This window comes from Rattus norvegicus, chromosome 5 (genome assembly GCF_021556685.1).
Source record: "Rattus norvegicus strain SHRSP/BbbUtx chromosome 5, alternate assembly SHRSP_T2T, whole genome shotgun sequence".
In the NCBI taxonomy this organism is placed as follows: domain Eukaryota; kingdom Metazoa; phylum Chordata; class Mammalia; order Rodentia; family Muridae; genus Rattus; species Rattus norvegicus.
In genome coordinates, this window is record NC_141538.1 from 159,210,306 (window position 1) to 159,236,294 (window position 25,989).

Consider the following 25,989-nt stretch of genomic DNA (forward strand, 5'->3'; position numbering starts at 1 on the left):
CAGGAGACAATGACCCCTCTGGCTGGGATTCTGGCCCTCTCACTTCTCCACCCACATTCCCCCTAGATCCCTGATACCCAGGGACAGCTGGGGTCCTTACCACCTCCTAATTTGGGCATCTGGAGGAGAAGGATAGAATGGGGACTGACTGGGCATTCCTGGGCATACATATGAGCAATGCGATTAATTCTGTGAGCCCTTTGCAGTGCGCCCTTTGCCGGGTCTCCCATCAGTCTCCCTCCCTCTCCAATACGCATCCCCCACCCCGCCCTTCAGTTTCCATCCCCATGACCAAAAAGTCACTTCCTCAAACGCTGCCGTTTTCTGTATAGCACCAGCCCTGGGTTCAGAGAGAAAAGGCCTGTGGATGGGGTTCAGGGTGCTTCAGACCCCAGTCCCGCCACTAGATGTTACGGTGCACCTTGGCCTTCCAGGACCATACACTGACCTCTACCATGGCACGCTTTTTGGTGCCTCAGGCTGGAGCCCTAATCCTCTGCCCCGTCAGCCACCCGGAGCCATCCAAATCTCCATCCATAAACACCGCTCAGATCAGTCCTCTCCTCTCCAGCCCTCTCACGCCCCATCCGGGGTCTTCACTCCTGGCTCGAGCTCAGAGCTCACCGTTGTCTGGTACAGCCAGAATGCATTCCCAGACAACCCCTTTCCAGGTTCATGCTGTCGCTCTCATGCCTGGGCTTAGCATTCTGGCCCTTGCCAGGGACACGGTTCCCCCGACTCCACCCCACTCCCTATTTCCCATAGCAATGTGGATCTAATGTGGGGATTTCCAGCTTCGCGAAGGTGTTCAGGAGGCTCCTCTCCAGCCCCTGGTATTGGCAAGATCTTTAAGAAGCCTCAGAAGTTTCCTGAGAAGCATCCCCTGGCCCCAGATTGGCTTTGGTTGCCACCCACTCACTCCTGCCCTGTCCCTTCGCCTACTCCTGCTCCCATTTTCTGCCCCTCCGAGCTGGAGGGGAGGGGGAGTCCAGAAAGGGGAATTTATTGAACAAAAGAATGAACAAGCCAAACATGGAAAGCAGGAATTGACAACTTGCGGGCAGAGGCGCTTGGAGGGCGGAGCCAGGCTAGACGGACGGGCTCGCAGGTCCACTCCAAGAAGCGTCCGGCGGACAGCCACGCCCACGCCCCGCCCCTCGGCTGCAGCTTAAGGCCGCCGGCTGCTCAGCGGCGGGCGCAGGCGCAGCGGAGGGCTCACCTGTAGCAGGTGCTCATTCCCGGGAGCAGCGCGGACTGCAGCCGCCTCTGCGGGGAAAGATGCTGCGGGAGCGGACCGTACGGCTGCAATACGGGAGCCGCGTGGAGGCGGTGTACGTGCTGGGCACGCAGCTCTGGACCGATGTCTACAGGTGAGCCGAGACAGCGAGTCACCCTCTCACCTACTCTTCCCAAGCCCTGGGTCCCTGGACCTGGCTCAGGTATCCCGGTTGTCCCTCAATTCGAGATCCTCGAGAATCCAGAGGCCAGTATCCAATTCCATGCAATGAGACCCCTCTAAGACACCCAGTCACAGCCCCTTCTCTGAGATTGCTCCCTAAACCTAGCCTTCCCATGCCTGGTCTCTCCAGCCCTTCTCCTGGGTGACCTCAGCACACATAGGCTCTCTGTAACACGCCCCTTTCACTACCCCCACCCCTTCTTGGCTCGCCTTTTACCCTAGCCCACTCTCCTCCACCAGTGGACTTCCTATGCCCTGCAAGCAGAAACACTCTGGGATGTTCTAGGGACTGGCTCGCCCAAAGGGGGAGCTGCCCACGTGGAATCTGGCCTGGTACTTATCCGATTTCACCCTCCAGGGGGTTGCTGGTGATTGCCTGTCCCCAGGCACTGGCTGTGAGCTGTGTCCCCAAATGCCTTTCCTGACTTCATCCTGAGATCAGAGAGGGGTCACTTTCCACCCACTGTGGTCCCGGGAGCCAGGATCTGTTCCTCCCCATCTTCTCTGTCCACACGCTCGATGTGGGTTAGGGTAGCTGAGACAGCAGGGAGAAGGAATGGTGCTGTGTCCCACCCCCAAGGAAACGGGTAGGGTGTAGTGTGGGACCTCAGCAAGGTGCTGGGGGGAAGGAATGGTGTGAGCAGTCTGAGAAGCCACACTGAGACGGCTCTCCGCTCCGAGCACTCTAAGTGTTCTCCCTTGGGGGTGGGGTGGGGGGCTTCGTGCTGGTGGGAGGGGCATGGGGGATTTTAGGTGAGACCCTGTGCTGATGACCTGGGTCCGTACAACCTCTTATCTATTTTGTTCCGAAATCATTCTGACTCTAAGGCACCTGACTCTCCCTAGCCTTCCAAAGCCCACCTGAGCATCTCTCATGCTCTCCCTGCCCACTTTCCAGCTCCTTCCCAATGGCACAGCCACTTCTACAGGAGGCCCTGGCCCTGCTGGTCCCAGCAAGCCTGAGATGGGACCCCTCTCTGCTCCTATAGCCCTTAGGCCTCAGCCCTGGCCTCCACTTCACCTGGGCCTGGATTTCAGTGGTCCTTCATATAGACCCCAAAGCAGGACTGGATGGGCCCTAGGGTCTGTAACATAGCCGTGGAGTATGGTCTGGGCACCAGTAGCCTGGGAGAGTGCCCATCTCCCCCCCTCCCAGCTCTGAATTGGGTGCTGCCAAGGGGTAAGCCAGGATCCAGGGTGCTCAGGTCCCTAAGCCACAGCTGTCACCATGCCTGTCTGCTTGCCTGCCGGGGGACCGTGGGAACTGTCTGAAAGACTGACATGCTGCCTCTGCTGGGAGCTAAGGAACAAAGGGGGTCTGAGCTTAAGTCCTTGTCCTTGCTCCACCTTAGCAGAGAGAGGCCCAGCCTGGTGGAGGGCAAGCGGGGAGGTGTCCACTCTTGTTGTTCCGTATGGCAACAGCCTCAGCCAGGACTCACAGTTCACAGTACTGAGAGTTCCCCAACACCCAGAGTCAGCACAGCCTGGGCCATAACCTGCCCACAGGAAGCTGAATGCAAGCCACAGTTGTCGTTGTAAATGTTGTAGTCATCTACCTTTGAAAATACGTAAACCAGGGTTGGCAGTACACACCTGTATCCCTACACCCAGATCCCTACACACCAGAAGCTGAGGCCAGAGGACCACAAGCCTAAGGCTCGTTTAGGCTACATAGTGAGTTCCAGCACAGCTTGGTCTACACGGCATGACCCTGTCTCAATCTACCCCAACACATGCATGCGTACCTCAAAAAGGAGAAAGGATGTCCCATAATCCCAGCACTGGATGGGAAGTGGAGGCAGGAGGATCACTGTATGTTCAAGGCTAGTCTGGTCTACGTAGTGAGTTCCAGGACAGCCAAGGCTACACAGAGAGACCTTGTCTCCCACCCCACCTCTAAGAAACACTAATAAAGGTTATTTATTTTAGCCAGTACTGGGAGCTGAGTGTGGTGGTGCATGCTTTGAACCCAGCATTTGAGTGGCAGAGGCAAGGATGGATCCCCATGAGTTTGAGGCCAGCCTGGTCTATGTGGCAACTTCCAGGCCAGACAGGACTACCCAGTAAGACCCTGCGTCAAAACAACCAAAAGAAAAGTTAGAGCTGGAGAAATGACTCTGAGGGTAAATGGGTTGCTTTGTAAGCACGAAGAGCTCATTTTGACTCCCCAGGTCTCATGGAAAAAGCTAGGTGTGGCTGTGTGCTCCTGTGCTCTGGGGCGGGACAGAGTCAAGAAGGTCACTGGGGACTTCCTGTTACCAGCTCGGTTGTAGGACGAGAGAGTCCCTGGCAGAGAGTATCAGCACAGAACCCCCAACATCTTCCTCTGGAATTTATGTGATCATGGAGGATAGTTCGTGAGAAGGCTGGCAGCTGTTCCTTGAGGACACTTTGTGACCCTTAAAGTTCTTCTGGGGTGAGCTGCTGGTTGCTTTGCAGGGGTCCCACAGTCACCTATGCTGACAGCCACTGTCCTGGACAGCACGTGTCTGGATCAGAAACCCAATATCTTTTTGTGTGATTCTTTGCTGAAGGGACTGTTCTGTATAATGTAGTGTAATGAGTGGTTCTCCTGCCTCAGCTTACACACTGTCAGTAGCAGCCTCTCTCCCACACGATATGACAACCAAAAAACGTCATCCCAGGGCCTCTGAATAGAAACCACAGAGCAAGACTCATGTGCAGTGCACCCAGTCATGTGGGAAGGAGAATGGGGACCCCTCATTTCTCCATCAAGTCACAAAGGTGAATGAGTAAGCTCGCTTCGCTGTCAAAGTCTGATGGTGAAGATGAACCTTTTCCTTCCAGACCTTGAGGCCTGTCAGCCAACGCCGATCCCCACCATTGTCGCATGTGGAGAGAGAGCAGTCTCTGAGTGAGGCTGCTTTGAGGGACTTAGAAGCTGATGGTGCAGTAGACAATTTATGTTTTTGCTTTGCTTTGTTTGGGCTTTTAAAGATCTTATTATCAGGCTGGAGAGATGGCTCAGTGGCTGGGACCTCAGTTCCAGTGCCAGCATCCACAGAAAACCACTAAGGCCGGTGCTGAGGGAGCAGAGGCAGGAAGCAGGAGCAGCCTAGCTCCAAGGTCAGTGAGAGACACTGACTCAACAAAATGAGGCAGAACTCTTGTCTTTGATCCCAGCACTTGGATGGCAGAGGCAGGTGGATCTCTGTGCGTTCCAGGGTAGCCTGGTCTACATAGTAAGTTCCAAGTCAGCCAGGGCTGCATAGTGAAACTGTCTGATAAAAAGGGGGGCCGGGGGCTAAGGTAGAAAGTGATAGAGAATGTACTCTGGCCTCTGTGAGTGTGCACAGACAAGCACATGCATCTGCGTACACATGTACACACACACACACACACACACACGCACATGCACACGCACACGCACACGCACACTCGTGAGAGAGAGTGCATGCCATTATTAAAATCGCTCCCTAACATTTAAACACCCAGCAGCCTTCCCAACATTTACATGCTCATTTCGTATGCACGCGATAATTTGCATACACCCCGCCCTCATACCGCCTCCTTGAGAAAGGCGCTATTCTTCATGCCTTTCATCCTTGAGGGACCTAAAGTCAGACCACACGAGGCTGAGGAGGGATAGAGGAGTAGAACCCAAGATATCGACTGCTCTCCCAACCTGTCTTCCTGAGGCTCCTGTTTTGGAAATGGTGCCTCCCTGCTCTGCCCCTTACAGAATCCTCGCGGGCTGTGGGGCGAGCGTGTGAGAGCCGCCATTGATGGTTACAGACTGCCTAGCATGGCGCTGAGCTTGCCACCTTCAACCTCAATAGACAGGCCCTGTTGGATGGGTCCACGGAAGGTCAAGGGTATGTGGCAGAGCTTGGCAGAGCAGCGATGCTTGCTGCCGAGAGAGTGACGAAGGAAAACACCAGGCCAGGTCCCGTGGCCCCATAAATTAGAACAACACCCAGAGCCCTGGGCCTGGGACAGGAGGCGCTGCCAGAAGCTATTTAGGATTCAGGTTTCAGGCTGGTGCCCAGGAGTGGGAGGGCTGAGGAAGGGCCTGGCACCCAGTGTGCCAAGCTCACAGTTCCTTCACTTAGTAGGGTCTGTGAGGCTCTTCCTGGCTGAGCAGAGGTCCCCTATTCAGGAAGATAGTGTAGTCCCAGGAGCTCATACCACAAAACACCAATGTTTAGAAGTGACCTCTCCTCTCCTCCCAGGCATAGCCATGCTGGACCCTGAGCCCAAAGGTCTGACAGGCCTAAGCCTGTTCATCCCAGTCATTCACCTAAGAGTCCAGGACAGGAAGCCACTGTTGACTGTCCCCTCTGAGCCCCAGACTCTTATTTACAAACAAGCGGGATGTTGGTGGAATCTTGAGATCCCCATGAACCTCTTGATCAAGCCCTACTTGATTGATTGTCTCTGGGTCCTTACCTAGAGGACCATAGTGAGGACCTCAACCTTTAGGCTCTCCCAAGCCTAGGGCTCACACAGTTCACTCATGCCCTCTGCTATGAGGGTCCTGAGACCTCTTTGAAGTAAGGGCAGATTCTATGTGGATCTCAGTGTGTTTGTCTGTGAAGTGAGATGGATCAGGTAGGCTTTGTAGGGTTGCGTAAAGTATGGATTGAGAGCCTGTGGCTTGCAGGGGTAAATTCTCTGTAGTCGTTGTTGTGGATCGGACTGGGTTGATTACAGTATCACCCATCACGATGAACCGCAGTTACTGCCCTCAAAGTGTTCGTGAGACTCGTGGGAGGGATGTTTTGAACACCTGTCAGTATTTGGGGCGCTGGCTAACCGTAAGAGTAAGGTGATCTGGCTGATGGGATCAGGGAGGACTTCCTGAAAGAAGAGGCAGCTGTGCTGGGTTTTATAAGACAGGCAAGGGTTCAGCACACAAGAGATGAGTCCCATAGGAGCAAACAAACCTACCTGGCAGGAAGGTGGGGTCCATGGAGACCGTGAAGGGGTCTGGAAGTGTTCTGGAATGTAAAGCTGTAGACCAGAGAGCAAGATATGGCCCTTTGGGGGTTTTGCTCAGGGGCTGGATCTTGTTCTGTAGGTAGGAGGGGTCCGGGAAGGTGTCTGAGAAAGGGAATCACCAGAGATCAGACTATTTCTTCCTGAGGAGAGCACCAGCACCCTGTAATGGAGGTTCCTGGGGCAACCAGGTAGAGACGGAGGTCAGCTATACACACATGCCAAGGTTTGCCTCGACCAACCCTGCCCAGCCAGTGCCAGCCCTCAGGACTCCGGCCACCCAATAGTGAACATCGAGCATGAGGCCTGGGCTGAGATCTCTCTCCCTCCCTCCCCTCACCTCTGTCCCTGAGGGTGCTTACCAGACTGGCACCCACAACCCCCCCTTCCAATTCCTCCAAAGTCCCTGGGGGCAGGATGTCACACCCCAGCTGCCAGGAGCTGGGGTCACTCCAAGGATGAACCCCAGCTGGTGTTAATGAGGGCCAAGCCAAACAGACACACGGAGAGCCAGAGGCCAGCAAAGAACAGGCGCATCACACCCTTGAGCGTGGAGCTGTGTGGGCCTCCTCAGCCCCGCCACGCTGTGCCTGACACCTTCTCCCACTGTCTGAGACAACATCAGACAGGTTGGGTGACTCCCCAGAGGCCACACAGCATTTGAGAAGCTGGGCATACGTCTGCTTAGCCATATCTCTCCATTTCCATGGTCACCGTTCAGCCCTTAGCCACCACCATCCCTCATGGCAGCCACAATTGACAGACTCACTTACAAGCCAACACACACACACACAAGCACACGGGTGCGTGTGCTTGAGCACACACACACACACACACACACACACACACACACACACACACACTTCCATTATTTTTCTTCTAAATTCCCTCCTTGCTTGCAAGCCCTTGGTGACTTCCCTCCCTCAGGAGAAAGGCTAGCTCCACCATATCTAGGACTTCTCTCCCTCACCACGACCACCCCCTCCTCCTCTATGCGTGTGTGCAAGCTCACACACGTGTGTACACACACACATGTTCACAGATCCAGCCACACTCACCTTCCTCCCATTTCTCCATATCAGGCCTCCTGGTCCCATAGCATCAGGGTGGCTTAGAGCTCGTAAGAAACCTCCCTGAGACAGAAGTGTACCGCTCTGTAGCTGATGCTGGGGTTCCCAGGTCCACGGCCTTAACAAATTCTGAGTAAAGTTTAGACTCTTAGCTCAAATGTTGCTTCCTCAGCGAATCTGTCTGAGAGCCCCTGACATCATGTACTCCATATTTCCAGAACCTTCACGCAAGGTTAGTGTTACCCAAGCATACTGCTACTGACCTATGACCCCCCAGCCTGGCAATTCACATCTCTATTGCAGTCATCGCAGTTGATGGCATAATCCATAAAAGTCTTCCTCTTTCACTAGAAGATAAGCCCTGTGGGCCAAGAGATGGGTTATCTTCTTAGTCAGTCTTTCCTCAACACCCAGAACTCTGCTCTAGACTGTGTGTTGAGTGAATAAAAGACGGTGTGACTGAACCCTCCTCCTCCAGTCCCATCTCTGTCAAACGTTTTTGCTGACTGTGCCTGGAACAGCCCAGAGCTGAAAGGATATGAGGAAGAAGATGCAGCCTGCAGTGGAACACAGGCACAAATCCCTTCGCAGAGAGGCGGGCGTTTGGCGGGCAGAGATTTGGGGGAACCGCATTCCGGGTGTCAGGAACTACAGTGCACAGTGAGGGGCTGGAAGTGCTCGTGCGCAAGCACAAGGACCTGAGTTCAGATCCCCAGAGCCCACATAAAAGCCGGGCACAGCAGCATAGGTCTGTAACCGTGGCACCGGGGGACAGAGATAAGTGGGTTCCAGGGGCTCACCCTCCTAGCCAAACCGGTTAGCCAGAGGTTCAGCGAGAGACCCTGTTTCAAAAACTAAGGCGTAAATCAATACAGGAATCAGCACTAACCTTTGGTCTGCATGTGTACGCACGTGCGCGCATGCACGCGCGCGCGCGCACACACACACACACACACACACACACACACATTTAATACATGTATAAAATTCTCTGATACCAGCTTGGAAGGCTAATCAGGAAGCATTCATTTACTGTCACTCCTAGGTGCTGGGACACAGTGCAGACATGGGTCTCAGGACCAGCCTCCTGTCCCAAGCATGCTCTCTGTCTGACTCTCTCCAGTAAGCCAGGGGTCATAGGCACCCCACCCCATTCCTTTCCCTCCCTCAATACTGTCCCACAGCCTCTAGGGACCCCAAGCCATCTTTAGCCCCAGGCTCTCGGGTTTCTGCAGGGGATTCTAACAGGATCTTCCCCGGGGGAGGAGGCAGCCAACAGGATCCACATGGGACAATGGCGCCTTTGTGGCTTCTGCCAGGGCTCCAAGAATAGCTGTTTGCTCAGCCTCAAGCAAGGCTGGTGCAGGGATGTGGGAGGCCTGGGGCCCAGGAGCTCTGATGTGGTGTTAACCTACGAGATGCTCCTCCGGTTTCTTACTGGACCAGAGGGATGGAGGCGGGCACAGGGACGCATGCGGTCCTGGGGGTCATGCATTTGGTGTGGTTTGGAAAGCACGATTATCTCAGAAAAACCGCCTATGGAAACTTGATGCAAAAGCCAGATGAAGCGATCTTGTTTCAAGGAGGGTGGGGCTCTAGCACCCTCCGCCTGGGTTTAGCCAAATGAACAAGAATGGGTTGCTAGGCAGGCGGTGGTAGCTCACGAATTCAGCAGCACTTGGGAGGCGGGGCCAGGAAGCCTGGTCTACAGAGTGAGTTTCAGGACAGTTGGGGCTAAGAAAAACCTTGTCTCAAAAACAAAACAAACAGAATGCATGGCTGGGCAGCCTCTGCAGACTCCCAGCCACCGCCACAGCCCACCCCAGGACTAAAACAACAAGACCACACTGCAGAAGATGATGTCAGTGTTCCTCAAACTGTGGCCCTCATAGTTTCTAGAATGTTCTTAGGACCCAGCAGTCTCTGTTTGGACAAAGCACCTAAGCTGTCACAGAGGCGGCTGCTGCTACATTTGAGAGTCACAAGCTTAAGCTTCTTGTTCATTTTCAGCTACAGAGCAAGTTCGAGGCCAGCCTGAGCTACAAGAGACCATATCTCAGGAATGGATGGATGGATGGATGGATGGATGGATGGATGGATGGATGAGAGCCCTAAGTCAAGTGTGACACTACATGCCTAAAAATCCCAGCACTGGGGAGACTAAGGTTGGAGGGCCAGTCCTAGTGATGTAAAAATATCCTGTCTAACAAGAAAAAAAAAATGTTCTGGTCCTAAGGCTGGAGGCAGAGACCTTACCTAGCTTGTGTGGGTTCAATCTGTAACACAGCAGAGAGAGGGAACGTCTCTCTCTCTCTCTCTCTCTCTCTCTCTCTCTCTCTCTCTCTCTCTCACACACACACACACACACACACACACACACACATACACGCACAGAGAGAGACAGACAGACAGACAGACAAAAACAGAGAGGAGAGACAGACAGAGACACATAGAGAGACCCAGACAGAGAGAAGACAGAGGCACAGACAAACACAGAGAGAGGAGAGACAGAGGCACAGAGACAGACTGACAGACAGACAGATAGACAGAGAGTTGGATTCCAGCTCAGCAGGTACAAAATTAGCCCAGGACTCTGTATCTTTCATAATCTCCTGCCACCAGCTAGCTGGTCATGGCAGGACAGCTGGGTCTGCCTGGGTCCTCCAGACCACACAGCCTGGGAAGCCTACCCCTCTGGAACTCTCTTACTGACACCCTTGTCCCACCTAGCCCAGGCTCTGTCTGACCCTCTGTCTGTTCTTCCTACAGTGCAGCGCCTGCTGGGGCCAAAACCTTCAGCCTGAAGCACTCGGAGGGTGTGAAAGTAGAGGTCGTGCGCGATGGAGAGGCAGAGGAGGTAGTCACCAACGGCAAGCAGCGTTGGGCCCTGTCACCCAGCACCACACTGCGACTCAGCATGGCCCAGGCCAGCACCGAGGCCAGCAGCGACAAGGTACCATGGCTGGGAAGACATTATCCAGGACTGAGGAGTCCAAAGCCAGGCTGGCATCTCATTGTGTGGGAGCACACTAGCCTGAGCCATAGAAACAATGGGAGCCATATAGTACCTTCCGGTCCCTAGCAGCTATGTGGGCAGAGTTAGGGGGTGTGGGCATAGCGGGGGGTGGAGGTGGGAGACGTGGGAAGCTGGTTGGCCAGACACCTGTAACCCCAACATTTAAGAGGCAGAGGCAAGAGGATCAAGAGTTCAAGGCCTGCTGTGGCCAGCATGGGACATATGAGATCCTGCCTCAAAAAGTGAAAACTTGGGGTTGGGGATTTAGCTCAGTGGTAGAGCGCTTGCCTAGGAAGCACAAGGCCCTGGGTTCGGTCCCCAGCTCCGAAAAATAGAACCAAAAAAAAAAAGTGAAAACTTGGGGTTAGAGAGATGGCTCAGTGGTTAAGAGCACTGGCTGCTCTTCCAGAGGTCCTGAGTTCAATTCCCAGCAACCACATGGTGGCTCACACCACTCTGTAACTCCAGTTCCTGGGGATCTGACACCCTCTTCTGACCTCCAAAGCTACCAGGCATGCATGTGGTATATACAGGCAAAGTCCCATACACATAAAATAAAGTTTTAAGGGAAAACTAGTGTGAGTGACAGAGCTCAGTAGTTTTGTGTCTAGCCTATGCAAAGCCCTGAGGTCAATACCTAGGACAGAAAGAAGGAAGGAAACAGAAATGGGGGTGAGAGGGAGGAAGGAAGACTCAGAGAGCTGAAGGAAGTGTAAGCAGAGGCAGGAGGATTGCTGCAAGTTTGAGACCAGCCTCATTAGTACCAGACTAGCCTGAGCTATGTGGTGAAAGTTTTTGAAATGCGCACGTGCAAAGAGGCCAGGACTTGGGGTACACACTTGCAATCGCAGCACTTAAGAGGCAGAGGCAGGAGCATCACTGTGTTGAAGCTAGCCTGGGATAAATAGCAAGCTCTGATGTTCTTACAACAACAACCACAGAAGTACTTTTCCAGACCCATAGAATGTTTAGAGATGATATCCATAGGGCCTCAGGCTTTGCTGTCTGTAAAGTGGGGTGCTGAGCAGTCAGGAGTAAGATGTTTGGCCCAGATGATGCAGCTAAGGCCAGATGATCCCCACTCTGGGCTCTCAAGAGTATTTATTACTCGAGGCCATTTGCAGCCTTGGCACCTGGCACCATGCAGAGGAACAAGTCTCTGGGGCTCGGCTGGTGCTAGGCACACAGCATAGTGGGCGTGAGCCCAGGAAGGCAGGAGATGTGCCAGGGCACAGGTCAGGTAGGGGAGAGGAGCCCCTTCTCTGGTTGGATTGAATATCTGTGAGAGCATTTTAACAACCCAGGGGTGCTTCCTGGAGGAGGGGTCCCTGCATCTGGAGAGGATGGGCTGGGAGGTAGGTGGTTATTTCTTCCTGGTCTTCTGTCTGTTTCCTTTTTCACTGTAACCTCTGACTTCTGCTCTTCTCTTTTGTCCCCATGTGTGCCTGTCACCAAGGTCACCGTCAACTACTATGAAGAGGATGGCAGTTCCCCTATTGACCAGGCTGGGCTCTTCCTCACTGCCATTGGTGAGTTGGTGCTGGGGTCTTGGTGTCTTAACTTTGGGGGAGCTGGAAAAGTACTCAGGGCAATTTCAGTGTGACAGACCGGTTCCTGGAGCTGCTTCCAAGCAATGCGAGCTTCAGAGCAGAGCATGTGTACCCTGAGACTTCAGGGACGGGGGAACTCCTGCAGAGGAGATGTGATGTGGGGCTCCCTTCACAGGCTCTGTGGGCTGCAGAGAGAAAGAGAAAAGCCCAAAGCCCAAAGCCCAAAGCGCGCACACGCGCGCGCGCACACACACACACACACACACACACACACACACACACACTCACACTCACAGAGGCACCACTGCCACTGTCCCTGACAATCCTCGTGGGCACCCAGCCTGGGAACAGAGGTTAGGAAACTCATTTACAGTCACACAGCAACAGTGTAGCAGGTTGAGTTCCAAACTGGAAACAATTCCTTCAGTTCTTCCCCTGCAGGGCCCTGCCCTGGGTGTGAAGGACACCGTGGGCTGAGCAGGGCCCAGGGAGTGACCTTTCTGAACATTCAGTCCCTGCTGAGCCTAAGATTTCATCTTTACTGATGCTTTCAAGCTAGATGGAATCCAGAGGCTTGTTATGTCATCCAGTTGTGGTTAAACATTGACAGTGGTGGGAGCCACCACTGGAACACTGTCCACTGACTCACTGCTATAGAGGACTAGTCTGGGTGCTTTGAGGAAAAGGAGATGGAAGGAGGCAGATAAACACAAAACATATACTGAGCACCCACTGTCTACCATGCTCCAGACTTTGATATCTTCCCACCAAGACATCAGTCTATCCTTTCAGCTGCTGTAAGGAGAATTGCTAAAAACTATACCCATTAAGCAGATGGAAAAACTGAGGCTCAGAAAAGGCCCTGGGTTCGGTCCTCAGCCCCCCCAAAAAAAAAGAAAAAAGAAAAAAGAAGAAAGAAAGAAAGAAAGAAAAAAGAGAGAAAGAAAGAAAGAAAGAAAAAGGCAAAACAAAGTCGCCTGGGTTGCACCTAGAAATGATCGCTAGGGAACCAAGTGACACCAGTTATCTCATTTTCTAAGAGTTGTGAAATTTCCTTTAAAACTTCTCTATGAGATCCCCCTTCTCTTCAGTCTCCTGTGGCTCTTCAGAGGCTGGAGGACTCTTAGTGGCAGTGCTCTCTCCCGGTCCTGGATGCTGTCACCTTGTCCTTCCCTCTGTACGGGGAGCTTCTTAGCCCAGGAGTGAGGGTGACAGGGAGGTGGATGGTGAGAGTTGTAGCCTGACTCCCCAGCTGGCATGTGACTGAGTGACATTGCAAACACACAGCCCCCACCTGTCTCAGATGACCACCTCCAGGAAACCCAATCCCACAGAGCCAGGGATACCTGAGGACAAAGGCGGGGGGTGGGGGGCAGCCGGAGACCTGTCAGAGGTGACCCGTGGCCTCAGGATGTGCACAGAGGAGACACGGGCAGGGAGCTGATCAGAGGAGGAGTTAATCAAGCTTGTCCCCCACCTGAGACCTGAGACTGAGCTCAAGACTCAGAGGGAGCTCAGGTGTGATCCTGGTGACATCTGACCACCAGAGGCAAAAAAGCCTCCACAGGATCATCGCTATCCCAAGAGTGTTCTGTTTTCAGTCCTCATGGCTACTTAACTGCCATGAGGTCCAGGTGTCCATGGCTCTCCCAAGGACAATAAAAAGGAAACTTATCTCTACGAGAGGGAAAAACCAACATTAATAAAACAGTCAGTCTTCAGCCAGCACCGTCATTTTGACAATAAAAAGCAGGCAAGGGAGTGTTCGAGATGGCTCAGCAGATAAATCCTGACGACCTGAGTTTACTCCCTAGGACTCAAGATGGAAGGAGAGAACAAGCTCCCAAAAGTAGTGCTCTAACCTCTCCACACATGCCCCACTACACATATGTCTGCATGCACATATGTGTATGTATATGTGTGTATGTGTGTATATATGTGTGTTTGTATGTATGTATGTATATGTATACATGTGTATGTATGTGTATGTATGTATGTGAATATGTATGTGTATGTATGTATATGTGTGTATGTGAATATGTATGTGTATGTATGTATATGTGTGTGTGTATGTATATAGCATGAAGGGCTGGTTGTGGAAGCACATTAGTAATTCCAGAACTTGAGTGACAGGCAGGACCAGGATTTTAAGGACAGCCTTCGTTTCATAGCAAATTCAAGGCCAGCCTGGGCTACATAAGCTCCTATCTAAAATATATATAAATGAATAATGTTTGCTGGAGGGATTGCTCAGTGGTTAAGTTTACTGACTGCTCGTCCAGAGAACCAAGGTTCAGTTCAAGCACCCACATGGCAGCCCGCAACTGTGTGTAGTCGGCCCCAAGTGATCTGACATCCTCATAGAGATAGACACACAGGCAAAACACCTGCATATGCATGCACAGAAAATAAAAATAAATAAATCTTTTTTTTTTAAGCAGAAAGGGAAGCAGGCTGGAGACAGGTACCTGTCATTCCAGCTGCTCGGAAGCTAAGGCAGGAGACTGACTGCCAGCGCCTTTCTGGGCTAAGAAGAGAGCTCCGTGGTGGAGGCTTCCCCAGGCAGGGCTCCCTCTCAGAAGGAAGGCAGAGCCATTTACACTGTAACAGCCAGGCTGATTGAAATCCACTCAGTCATGTCTGGTTTCTGTTCCACTAGCAGGAACGTGACTGTCTGTGGTCTATGTCCCACCTGACCAACTCCTCCGTCTGGCATCTCCACTCTGAGGGATCTGAGGCACCTCAGGGGCAGGGACGCCCTGACCATCCTAGATGCTAGGCCTGGCCCCACAGAAGCACTTCTGAGTGCACCTCACTAGACTGTCTAAGCCCGCGTTGATGGGCCTCAGCAGAGGTAGAAATTAGCCATGGCTTGGCCTCCTCTGCTCACCTCATGGTGATCATACCAACTTACACCAATTCCGTCATCCCCAGCCTCAGTTTCTCTGTCTGAAAAAGGGGGGTTCTGTTCTAGCATGGTGCCTCTAAGGACTCAGGAGAGTGAGGTGTGCAAAGGGCCTGTGCCAAGGCACAGCAGGTGCTGAGCAGAGGCCTCGTCTCCCTGCCCTTTACTCCCTGCCTGGAGGGACTTCATCCTGAAATAAAGTTTACAAACCAAGGAGCCCCCGGCCAAATCTCTGTGTCTGATCCTGCTGTGTGACCCTGACAAGCAGACCACCCTCTCTGGGCTCTACTTTTCCCCAGCAATAGACTTTACTGAGGAAAGTGAGGTGAGGGAGAGAAGGGTGGGAGGGAACAGTCACCCTTCTTGCTGAAGTCCTGGCAGAGGGAGAAGGGCATAGACTGGCGCCTCAGTGCCTTTCTCCCTTTGTGCCTTGGGTAAATGTTCCACAGGCCCCGAGCTTCCCCCAGACCAAGAGCTGGGGCTTTCAGCATCCACAGGAGGGTGGCGTTCTTCTCCCGGTCCTCAGAGCACTTCCTCACACTGCATCCCAAGCTCCCTGGACAGGTCAGAAGACCAGGCCAGCATAGTCGCAGTCCGCAGGGTTGGCGGCTGGCCTAAATGCAGCCACAGCTTCTGTGTCTAGGTTCACAGGGCAATGGCCTCAAACTCAATCCTAGTGACATTTCCCATGAATCTACCCCACACCCCGGCACCAGGCGCCACCTGACACCTTGGGGCTATTCTGGGTAGCTGAGGCAGGACTCAGAGCCTCTGGGAAATGTCTGGAGCCCAGAAGCTGTGAAACAGGTGTGACCCCCCTCTCTGTGGGGAGGGCAGAGCTCAGAAGGGCTGTCCCGGCTTCTCCTTCTTGGCCTGTAGACAACGTCCCATTAGAGCCCGGGAGAAGGTCCAGGGGACGGCTGGTAGCCGGGGAGGCTAGAAGGCAATGCAGATGTGTTGACCATGGGGACAGTGGTCCTGAGAGAACTGAGAAGTACTGTGGGAAGTGGAGCGGAGGTGGCCGAGAGACTGGTGCAAACCATAATGGGAAGGTGGCAGGTCCTTCTGAGAGTAATAAATCAGGACGCAGGCTGGGTGCTGGCGGCGCATGACTTTAATCCCAGCACTCAGGAGCCAGAGGCAGGTGGATCTCTGTGAATTTGAGGATAGCCTGGTCTACACAGTGAGTTCCAGGGCAGCTGAGGCTACACAGAGAAACCCTGTCTCAAAAAAAGAAAAGAAAGAAGGAAGGAAGGAAGGAAGGAAGGAAGGAAGGAAGGAAAAGGAAGGAAGAGAAAGAAAGGAGGAAGAAAGGAAGGGAGGAGGAAGGAAGGAAGGAAGAAAGGAAGGAAGGAAGGAAGGAAGGAAGGAAGGAAGGAAGGAAGGAAATAGATCAGGAAGCAGCAAGAAGCCTGCTGTGCAGCTTTAAGGAAGTGAGGTCACTGCTGGGCTCACAACCGGCTGTAACTCCAGATCCTGGGGAGCCAATGCCTTTGCCCTTCCCAGGCACTGGGCGCAGACACATACATTCAGACAGAACATACATTTATATTTCAAGAAAGAAAAAAGAGCTGGGTGTGGTGTGCACACACCTCTGATCCCTGCCCGGCAGATGGGTCTGAGCTCGAGGCCAGCCTGGGTTACATATCAAATTTCAGGTCAGGCCAGCCAGGTCCACATCGTGAGAGAGACCTTGTCTGAAAAAAACGAACAAAACACAAAGACAAGTAGGAAGATGGAGGAGGGGGAGGGGAAGGGAGAGATGGGGGAGGGGGAGAGGAAGAGGGAGGGGAGAGGGAGAGAGAGATTCCTTCAGTGTGGCCGGAAGTGCTTCTTCATGTCCCGTGACCCACTGCATGGTAGACACACAGGACACCTCATAAGGATCCTTAGTATAAATGGAGTCACAGGCCTGCCATGTGAAGATGTGGTCAGTGACCTTCAGGGAAGCAATTGCTGGGACTTTAAAGGCTGGTTGGCTTTTGGACACCGTCCAGGTATGATGTCAGCCAGTGTCAGCCAGGGGTCAGCTGCTTCAGTGAGGGGAGTAGCTCAGAGCCAATGTCTGGAGTCCAGGGCTTCTGTAGGAGGACCATCCTGCACTCTGAGAACTTGGATTTGTGGGTCTGTCGCCTCCCTGCTGGGCGTGGGAGTGTGGGTCTCCTCCTCAGAGCTGGTGGGGAGAGAACAGCCCTGGAGAGTGCGGGCAGCTGTGTTCCTGGAGTGAGGCATGGCAGGCTGGAAAGGAAGCTGGGAGCCAAAGTCAACATTGTCCCTCACTGCGATTAGAGGGCCTCCCCTCTGCACTGGAATCCTCTGCCAGCCCAGCTCCATCACGATCCACAGAGATAGCCACTGAGCAGCTCCCCCAACCTCTTTTCTGAAATGGGTGTGATCGTTCACCCCGTGTTGGGTCGCAGCAGGTACTCCAGTGGGACGCTTTGTACAACCATCACCATGGGATGCCCCGTGGCTCCAAGTTCATGGCAGGTCTGGGAGGGTGGAATGCTGGAAGGTGCCCCTTCCCCACACCTCATGTTCTCACCTCCTTCTCCACCCACAAAAGCTGTAATCAGGCCAGTGGGAACTGAACTGTTGACAAAGGAGACACCTGAATGGGACTCTGTACCACATTGTGATGTGTCAGGACCCTCCTCCTGCCCACCCAGGGATGAAGTGTACCCCCAAAATGGTCTGACTGGAATGTATCCCTTCCGATCTTGCTTCTGCTGTGGTTGAAGTCATAGTTAACACGAGACAGAGCACGCTGGTGCCTTCCCAGCAAAACCTCACCCTCCTCCTGCCATCCCCTAACTCGGGGTGGTTTTACCTCCCCAGTCTGCTAGACAACAGTTGAGGTATGAGGAATATTGCTAGCATCTTGAAGGTGGTAGCCAAGAACACCACTAAACACCCTACACATAGGACAGGCCCACACATGGAGTTACACAGCTCAGAAAGTCAGTTGTGCCGGCTTTTGCAGTTAGAACAACTATAACCAGAACCCCACACTGCAGATGAGGGAATAGGGGCCGAGAGAGGTTGTGGAACCTATCCAGAGTCACACAGCTCATGAACGAAGAACCAGAGTTCCAACCTAAGACCATCTCATGTTAAACCTTCTCTCTACCACACAGGCTCTACATAGCCTTTCTGTGAGAGGTTCCAGGATGCTGAAGGTCTCTTCCCCAAGAGAAAGGGTCAACAGGGACCCTGCCCTGGATCAACTCTCTGGACCTGGCATCACAGGTTCCCGTAGATGGACAGGGGCTGGAGATGTGAATTTTTTTGTGTATTTTTCTCAACCAAAATAAAATGAGGAAAGAGAGAAAGGCAGAGACGGAAACACAGACAGGCCTGTGTATGCACTGAAACGGACCAGAGGAGGGAATTAGAAATATCGTGACCCCTGGTTTGGCCTACCACCTGTGACCTTGGGCATGTGATCTGGGTCCCCAATGCCTGTACCATGAAGATCAGCCTCCCACCCCCACCAGGGTTTGCAGGAACCCGCCCACTTCCAAAGCTATTCGCATCTGCTGAGGGTCCCTGAGAGATGAGGACCTCAGCAAGGTCCTCAACTTCCAGCAAACAAGTGAATGGGGGAGCTGCCACCCCCCACAACCTCCTGCTTCCCTCCGGGTTCCTCCAACTGAGCCACAACTGGCTGGCTGGTTCTTCCACTCACGGTTGTCTCTTGTCTGCAGAGATCTCACTGGATGTGGACGCAGACCGGGACGGAGAAGTGGAGAAGAATAATCCTAAGAAGGTTAGCTGGCTTTGAGGGTGGACACTAGCCTGACTCTGACAGGGTGGGGGTGGGGAGGGGGGAATTCCGGGGCATCACAAGACTGCATGGGACATTTGGCTGGAGCTGTCCACCAGAGAGGTCAGCTACCACGGCAGGCCTGGGGCAGGAGGCTGAGGCTGAAATCAGGCTGCAGAAACAGCACGGCAGCAGGTATGGGCCATAGGCAAGTCAGGCCCAGTGGGATCTTGCTTCCCCAGCATGGGCCGCATGAAAGACTTGATGCTCCCCAGGAAAGCCATTTGCCATACACATATACCCCATGCCTCTTCTTTTAAAATTAAAGTAATAGAGGGTGGTGTTAGCACACACCTTTAATCCCAGCACTCATGGGGGAGAAAGCCTGGTCTAAGGAGAGAACTCTGGGCCAGCCAGGGCTACCTAGTGAGACTCTGTCTCGAGAAACCAGATAAATAGTATAAATAATTCAAAGGAGGATGTGAGAGGTGGCTCTTACCTGTCAGTGCTCAGGAGGTAGAGACAAGAGGAGTGGATGTTCTTGGCAAACCCTGTCTTTAAGAGGATTTTTTTAAAAAGGCGCTTTATTGGGAAATCTCTTAAAAACGGGTTGTAGGTCTTGATAATCCTGCACAAGACCCTCAGGAGGCTGAGAATGGAGCTCCGTTGAGAGAGGGCCTGCCTTCAATGAAGGAAACCCTGCATCTGCTCCCTGGTTTTGGCTCTGAGCTAAGGAATCAAGGCAAAGTCATCCAGCCCCTTAGCAAGAATTTCCCTACCTGGACCAGCGAAGTTCTCACAATGTCTTCGCCCACCCTCTGAGTACCATTTATATTAGCTAGTAGTGGTCATGCATACCAGGAATCCCAGATGTCAGGAGGTAGAGGAAGGAAGATCAGGAGTTCAAGGCCATCCTCTGCTACATGGTGAGACCCTGTGTCAAAACAAGAACAAACTAATCTCTTGGATTCTAGGATCAGGTCAGGCCCAGAAAATAACAAAAACCTAGAGAGACCAAAGTTCAAGGAAGAAGGATGTGGGTTGACTACATTGTCACCATCGTATGAGCTCCGTGCTCCCGAAAGAACACGTAAAGAAGGGACAGTGTGGGTAGAGGAGAGTGGGTGGAAAAGGCCAGATGCAGGGGCCATGGGTCTCACCAGCCTCCTGTCTCACCAGCCTCAGGGAAGATCAGAGAATCCAGGCTTCATCTGAGTTAACAGTGAGGGTTTCAAACAGGAAAATGGTGTGATCCAGTTGGAAGCTTCTCTGGTCACTGTGGCTGCAGGATAGAAGGCAGAGCAAGGTGCCGGCTCCCTTGGGAGCACTCAGAGCGTGTCTGGAATCAGTCACCTCAAGCCTGTCTTAGAATGTCAGTTCCTGCCACCATCTCTGCCAGGCACGGTCATCTCACACCAGAGCTGAGGCTGGCACGTCCTATTCAGCCTTCCTGTTTCTCTGTGCTCTTGAATGTGGGTCCGTTTGGGGAACTGGATTTGGGAGTCAACCCTTCCAGCTGCCGTCTGGGAGGGTAGGAAGTATTCCTTACAGTGTCTGTCCCTCTGTGTCCCACAGAGGCTGCACGGGGATGGATCCAGGGATGGTATTGACAGAGTCTCTGCCATTGCAGGCATCCTGGACCTGGGGTCCTGAGGGCCAGGGGGCCATCCTGCTGGTGAACTGTGACCGAGACACACCCTGGTTGCCCAAGGAGGACTGCAGTGATGAAAAGGTCTACAGCAAACAAGGTGCCTACAGGGCCATACTGGGGGACCGTGGGAGCATGGTGTTCTGTCCTGGCTAAGACAGAGGGTGAGGCAGGAGTATACTTGATCCTAGAGCAGATAATGACTCAAAGTTTCAGTGCTCAGAATAAATGACTGCAAATACAGTTCAACCGCACTTCTTACAGGCATGGGTAGGTAGAAACCTGGAAGGACCAGCAAGATGGCTCAGAGGGGAAAGGGGTTTGGCAACACGCCAGAGGATTCAAGTTCAATTCCTGAGACACACATGATGAAGAGAGAGAGAACAGATTCCCAAAAGCTGCAAATAAGTCAGGCAAATCTGAGTTCCAAGCCAACCTGGTCTACGTATGAGAGAGAGAGAGAGAGAGAAAAAAAAAAAAAGACTGGCAAAAAGGAAATTCCCGAAAGGTTGACCAGTTCTCCCTGGTGCTGGAGCTAAGCATCTTTCCCTTAGGCTTCTGGTACTTGCATGAGGGAGGGACCTCAAAGAAGCAATGTCGAGCCCAGTTCCCACAGGATCCTCTTCCTAATCTCCCTCATCCACCCACAGACCTTCAGGACATGTCTCAGATGATCCTGAGGACCAAAGGCCCTGACCGCCTGACCGCCGGGTATGAAATAGTCCTCTACATTTCTATGTCGGACTCGGACAAAGTGGGCGTGTTCTACGTGGAGAGTGAGTGATCCCCCAACCCCCACTTTGCAGCCACTGCCCTTTCTCTGGGTACAGTTTCCCCAGGGTATGGAACCCACAGAATGACTTACAGATCTCTCTCTCTCTCTCTTTCTCTCTCTCTCCCCCTGAGAAGGTTCAATGACCTCGGTTTACATACTTCTCTCGAGGGGAGGAAGTGAGGGTCCTGTGTCCTTCAGAATACCTGAGGCCAGATAAGCACCTCCTTCAAATAGTGTTGGATGTTTCTGACTCTCAAAAGTCCCTGGAGATGACATAGCTGCCCTTCTCCCTCCTGGTGGTGACAGGGTGTCCTGGGTGCTACCATACTCTCTACTTTGCAGCTATTTATCTAGTCTGCTTATGCCATAGAGCCTCTCAGGTCCCCATGCAGTAAACACAACAGCCCCCTCACCCCCACTGCCCTGGAGGAGCTTGAGTGAGGAAGACCTGTCTGAAGAAATGGAACAGATCGGGTCCCAGAGAATGTCAGCCCACAGAGTCTGTGCTGGCTAGGTGGTCCAGAGAGGCCTCTCTGGGGAGTGACATTTGAGATGAGACTCAAAGGACATAAGGAGAAGGATCTGGCGAGGAGCTGAGGACTAGCTGTCGAGGGGGGAGCTAAACTGGGGCACAGCATACAGCAAGCTCGGGAGAGGGGACAGCTTCAGTGTTTCAGAGGAACAGCAAGACCAGGCTAGTGGGCTGTGCTGAGAGAGTTGCAGTCCGCCAGTCAAGCACAGAGGGCCAGAGCAAGACCCTCTGGGTTTGCAATTTGTTCTTTGTACAGTGGAGAGTCACCTCAGGGGTTTTGTTTTTGTTTGTTGAGACTGGGTCCTGTGGTCTCTAACTCCGTATGTAGAGAAGGGAGGGTGGCCTTCACCTTCTGACTCTCCTACAGCCACCTCCTGAGCCTGGGATTATAGCCACACACTACCATCACGCCCCATACTATGGTACCAAGGAAGGCCTGGTACGTGCTAGGCAAGTGGACCCCAGAGGGTCTTGGGCAGAACTGTTAAAACCTACCCACGTGAGGAGTCCCTCTGTAAAGTGCCCGTTGAAGTTTGTCAAGCATTGTGAAGTCTGCTGTCTGGAGGCCAGAGCCTTGAGCTTCACCCTTGGACCCCTGCTTGACAGACCCTTTGGAAACAGGCAGTTGCCATTGCAAGGCCCTCACCTCAGGGAGTGACTTAGTTGGGACACCGATGAACAGAAGTCCTGTGACGCTCTGCTCCACCCTGGGCTCTGACGGCTGGTTGGAATGTCCCGAGTCAGGCTGGCTCTGCTGCCCCAGGGAGCCGAGAAGCTAATGTTTACATGGTCCAGACCAGAGTTGCCATGCAGCAGAGGGGGACCAGGGGGACCAGGGGGACCCAGTCTGGGCTTCGACCCAGCCTTGGCATTGACCTGTGGCTAATAGCAACATCCCTGCATGCTCTAGATACTTCTTCGCTTTGCTGACAGGAGTACACTCAAGGCTGGCTCCGTTCGCAAGTCTCCCCTTTGCTTGCTATTCGAGATGGGTTCTGAGCTGGCTAGAAAGAGCTCCCGCTGTGACTGGATGGAGAGTGTCCTCTGGATGTCTTAGCTGGGCCACCATCTCGAAAGGAGGGTGGCTGCTGGGTTGGGGACTGCCCCCCGCCCCCATAATCAGTTTTCTCTAGATATGGACTCCATGGGTCTTAGTTGCTGCTCATATTATAAATACTCTGGCAAAAACAATTGAGAAAAGGCATTTGTGCCATGTCTTGGTTCCAGGTTACTGGCCATCACAGCAGGAAAGTCCCAGCAGCAGCTCAGCTCTCTCCTCTCTTTGTTCTGTCCAGGGCCCAGCCCATCAAATGGTGCCACCCTCATGAACACACCTCAGTTATCCCAATTAAGGAAATCGCCCACAGGCCAACCTGACCTAGAGGGTTCCTGGTTGAGACTTCCCTTCCCAAGTCAGTCTACATTGTATTAGATAGACAATGAACCAGGGGACTAAGACTTCTGTTCCCGCGTAGTGAGTTACATTGTATCAAATAGACAATCAACCCTGGGGAATACTCTTCAGTCACCCAGCACAAAGGATTCTAATCTTTTTCTTCCATGTGAGCATATAGGGGATTTTGTCCCATTCTGACTACCTTTTGTCATTTGTCTATTACTTCAGTGCCATGACCTGTGTCCCAGGAGAGACAGTTCAGTTCCCCAACAAGGCGAGGAACTGGGCTCTAGGGTACCTAAGGGCCTCCTCTGTAGTGTGTCATGGGCTGTATGGGGTCCCCATTCTCATGCTCTCAGAAGCAGCTGGCCTATGAGAAGCTCTCTGTAAGACTGTAGCTGTCTGTTTGGCTGGAATTATGCAAGCTGGTGACTATTAGGACCAGGGTGGACAGAAATCTCCAGTGGTCCTTGGAGGACCAAGTATGTCCTCCAGTCTCAGGCCTCCCCAAAAATTGGAGACTTACCTTCTCCCACAAGGACATAGTAACCAACGTGTCCCCCTTTGTCCAGGACCTCCCTGGCTTTTAGCATTGGATGTCTGTCATGCCAAGATATTCATCTATCGCGGGCAAGTTGAGACAGACGGCCATACTATCTGTCTCCTTGTCACTGAAAAGGTTGTGGCAAATCAGACCACGTGCTGGCCAGCCAGAGCAGAAGACTAAAGCTCAGGAGAGGCCAGGGGGTGGCTGGCAGGTCCAGCACAAGGCTGGGGCCACTCAATAGGAGTACATTGTTGGTGCCTCCAAGGACAGCCAGCCATGTCGGGGGTGGCAGGATCTGCACCAAGCTGAGGACTCTGACCAGCGATCGAGCCTCCTTAAAACAAGGGCTGTGTTGTTCCCGCCTGAGATTCAATCTGCCTGGTGTTGGCGCAAACTTCCAGAAAGCAGCCCCAAATAGAAGATGCATTGTGAATCACAGGGCATAGTCTACATAGGGAGGAGAAAGCCACCAGTCACCAGCCGCTATGCAGAACAAATCCTCCTATCAGACCTACCTCCCTCGCCCATAGCTCCTGTGCTCCAAGCCTTGGAGAGCCTAGGGAAACTCTGGTGTTTGACATTACTCGCATGGACACAGCTGAAATGCTACCTGTGTTGAGCAGACGTTACTGGTAGGAGAAGGTCACCATAGCTACACATCCGACTGCATCTGAGCAGAGATAGGGCCCTAGGGTACCTGCTGGCATTTCAGGTGAGAAGGATATCACTTTCTGTGCTGGCCTGTGGTAGGGTTCTTGGAATGTTCAGGGCATGTGCATCTCAATGCCCAGCCCTGCCTCTGAGAGGCTGAAATGCTACTTCTGAACTTTCTCTTCCATCTGGAAGACATTGCATGGCGAAGCGCTGAGCCACACAGCAAGGGGTGGCATCGCCACACACAGATTCTCCTTCCTCCCAATCCCCTTAGGTCCCAGCTGTGTTACCCATGGTTACCCGTGTTCCCAAGATTACTGAAGACATTGATACTGTGTTGTCTGCGGTGAGCCTGTAACACAGGGACCGCTGTCCGTCCCCCAGTTAGCAATTGAGGGACCTGTTTGAGAGGTGACCATAATTTCTGGGTTTGTAACTTGCAAACGACGTCTGACCTGAAGTCCCTCTGACTTTGGAAGTGAGCCAGGTCACCTGTTCGTGTGTCACTCAGAAATAAGGCTCCTCAAGCAGGTGCTACTGCGAGCCTGTGTTTCGGGCGACATCAGTCTTGACGATTTTTAGCCCTGTATCCCGGGAATGTCCTGTTCCGTGTGTTCTAACCCTTAGGCAGCTGGTCGTTAACCGATGTCATCCTTGTTGCAAGGGCTAAGCTGAACCTGATCTGCCCTTCCAGATTTGCAGGGCGTAAAGAAGCGGCTTCAGGAACTCTGTAGGGCCCTAGCTCCAGGCCTTTGCCAGTGCAAGTATCTCTTCCCTCCATGTCCCTGCTGCCCCACAGGGGTGTCTCAAAGCCACTTCCCTCTGCTCAGAAGTCTCCCCTGCCCTTCCCCACCCTGAGTAACAGATAAGATCGCCACCCTGATGCTGCTGTTAGATACTTCCCACATCTGCTCTCTTTATTGTGGTCTGAGTGCTGCTCTTAGACACAGAGGTCTTTGCTCATGCTGGCCAAAGTAATTCAATTCATGGGACCAGCCCTGAACTCCCCTATGAGTCTCTCCCCACAGGGACTGAAGGGAGACATTATTTCATTCAACGGACAGTCATTAAACATGAGCACGTACTAGACAGGCAGATGGCCTGGCAGGACCGTCTCTCACAAACATTTGAACAGGCTGCAATGGGGAAGGCCCTCACAGACCCCGGCTTGCTCTCTGGGAGTCTCCCGAGGACTCCTTGAGACAGTTAAGAGCACAAGACTTCCAGGTAGAGAGAACGGCGCTGTAAGGAGCTGGGAATTTGATGAGGCAGGAGTGAACGCCTTCCTTCCCACCAGAGAGCCGCACAGCGTGGCTTCTGTGATACAGAGAATGTCTCAAACAAATGGCACGCTCACGTTACAGTCATAAGAGGAGAATCGGCATTTTGGAATTTGACGTGGAGGCCCCGCCCAGCCATTTCTGCTTTCTGGCCCTGTTTCCTCCTCTGTCAAATGACTAACACCTCCCTGTGCTCTGCTAGCCATCCCATTGCCCTCTGCTCTTCTTTCCCGAGCGCCATTCCCAAGCAGCTCATTTGCCAGATGAGGAAGCCGGAAGCCAGCAGGCACACAGCGCGCTGAGGCCGCGACGCTGACCTGTTTGCAGCATCCTGTGGTGTTTTCCATTTGTGCTCTCCTCTCTGTGTCTAAAGGACAAGTCACTCTGCCACTTTCCCCTATCAGGGAGCTCCCTGACCGGCTCCTGATGGGA

General features: G+C 53.0%; 1 protein-coding gene across 1 annotated transcript in view; it reads left to right on the plus strand.

Moving 5' to 3' along the window:
- Positions 1-1,218: 1,218 nt before the first annotated feature.
- Positions 1,219-25,989, plus strand: part of Padi2 (peptidyl arginine deiminase 2) — a 41,992-nt gene continuing 17,221 nt past the window's right edge. Inside the window, 6 exon segments of the mRNA NM_017226.2 lie at positions 1,219-1,370; positions 10,258-10,441; positions 11,961-12,033; positions 18,667-18,728; positions 20,356-20,473; positions 21,024-21,149. Of these exon segments, the coding sequence (NP_058922.2) occupies positions 1,279-1,370; positions 10,258-10,441; positions 11,961-12,033; positions 18,667-18,728; positions 20,356-20,473; positions 21,024-21,149 (655 nt within the window). The 5' untranslated portion in view covers positions 1,219-1,278.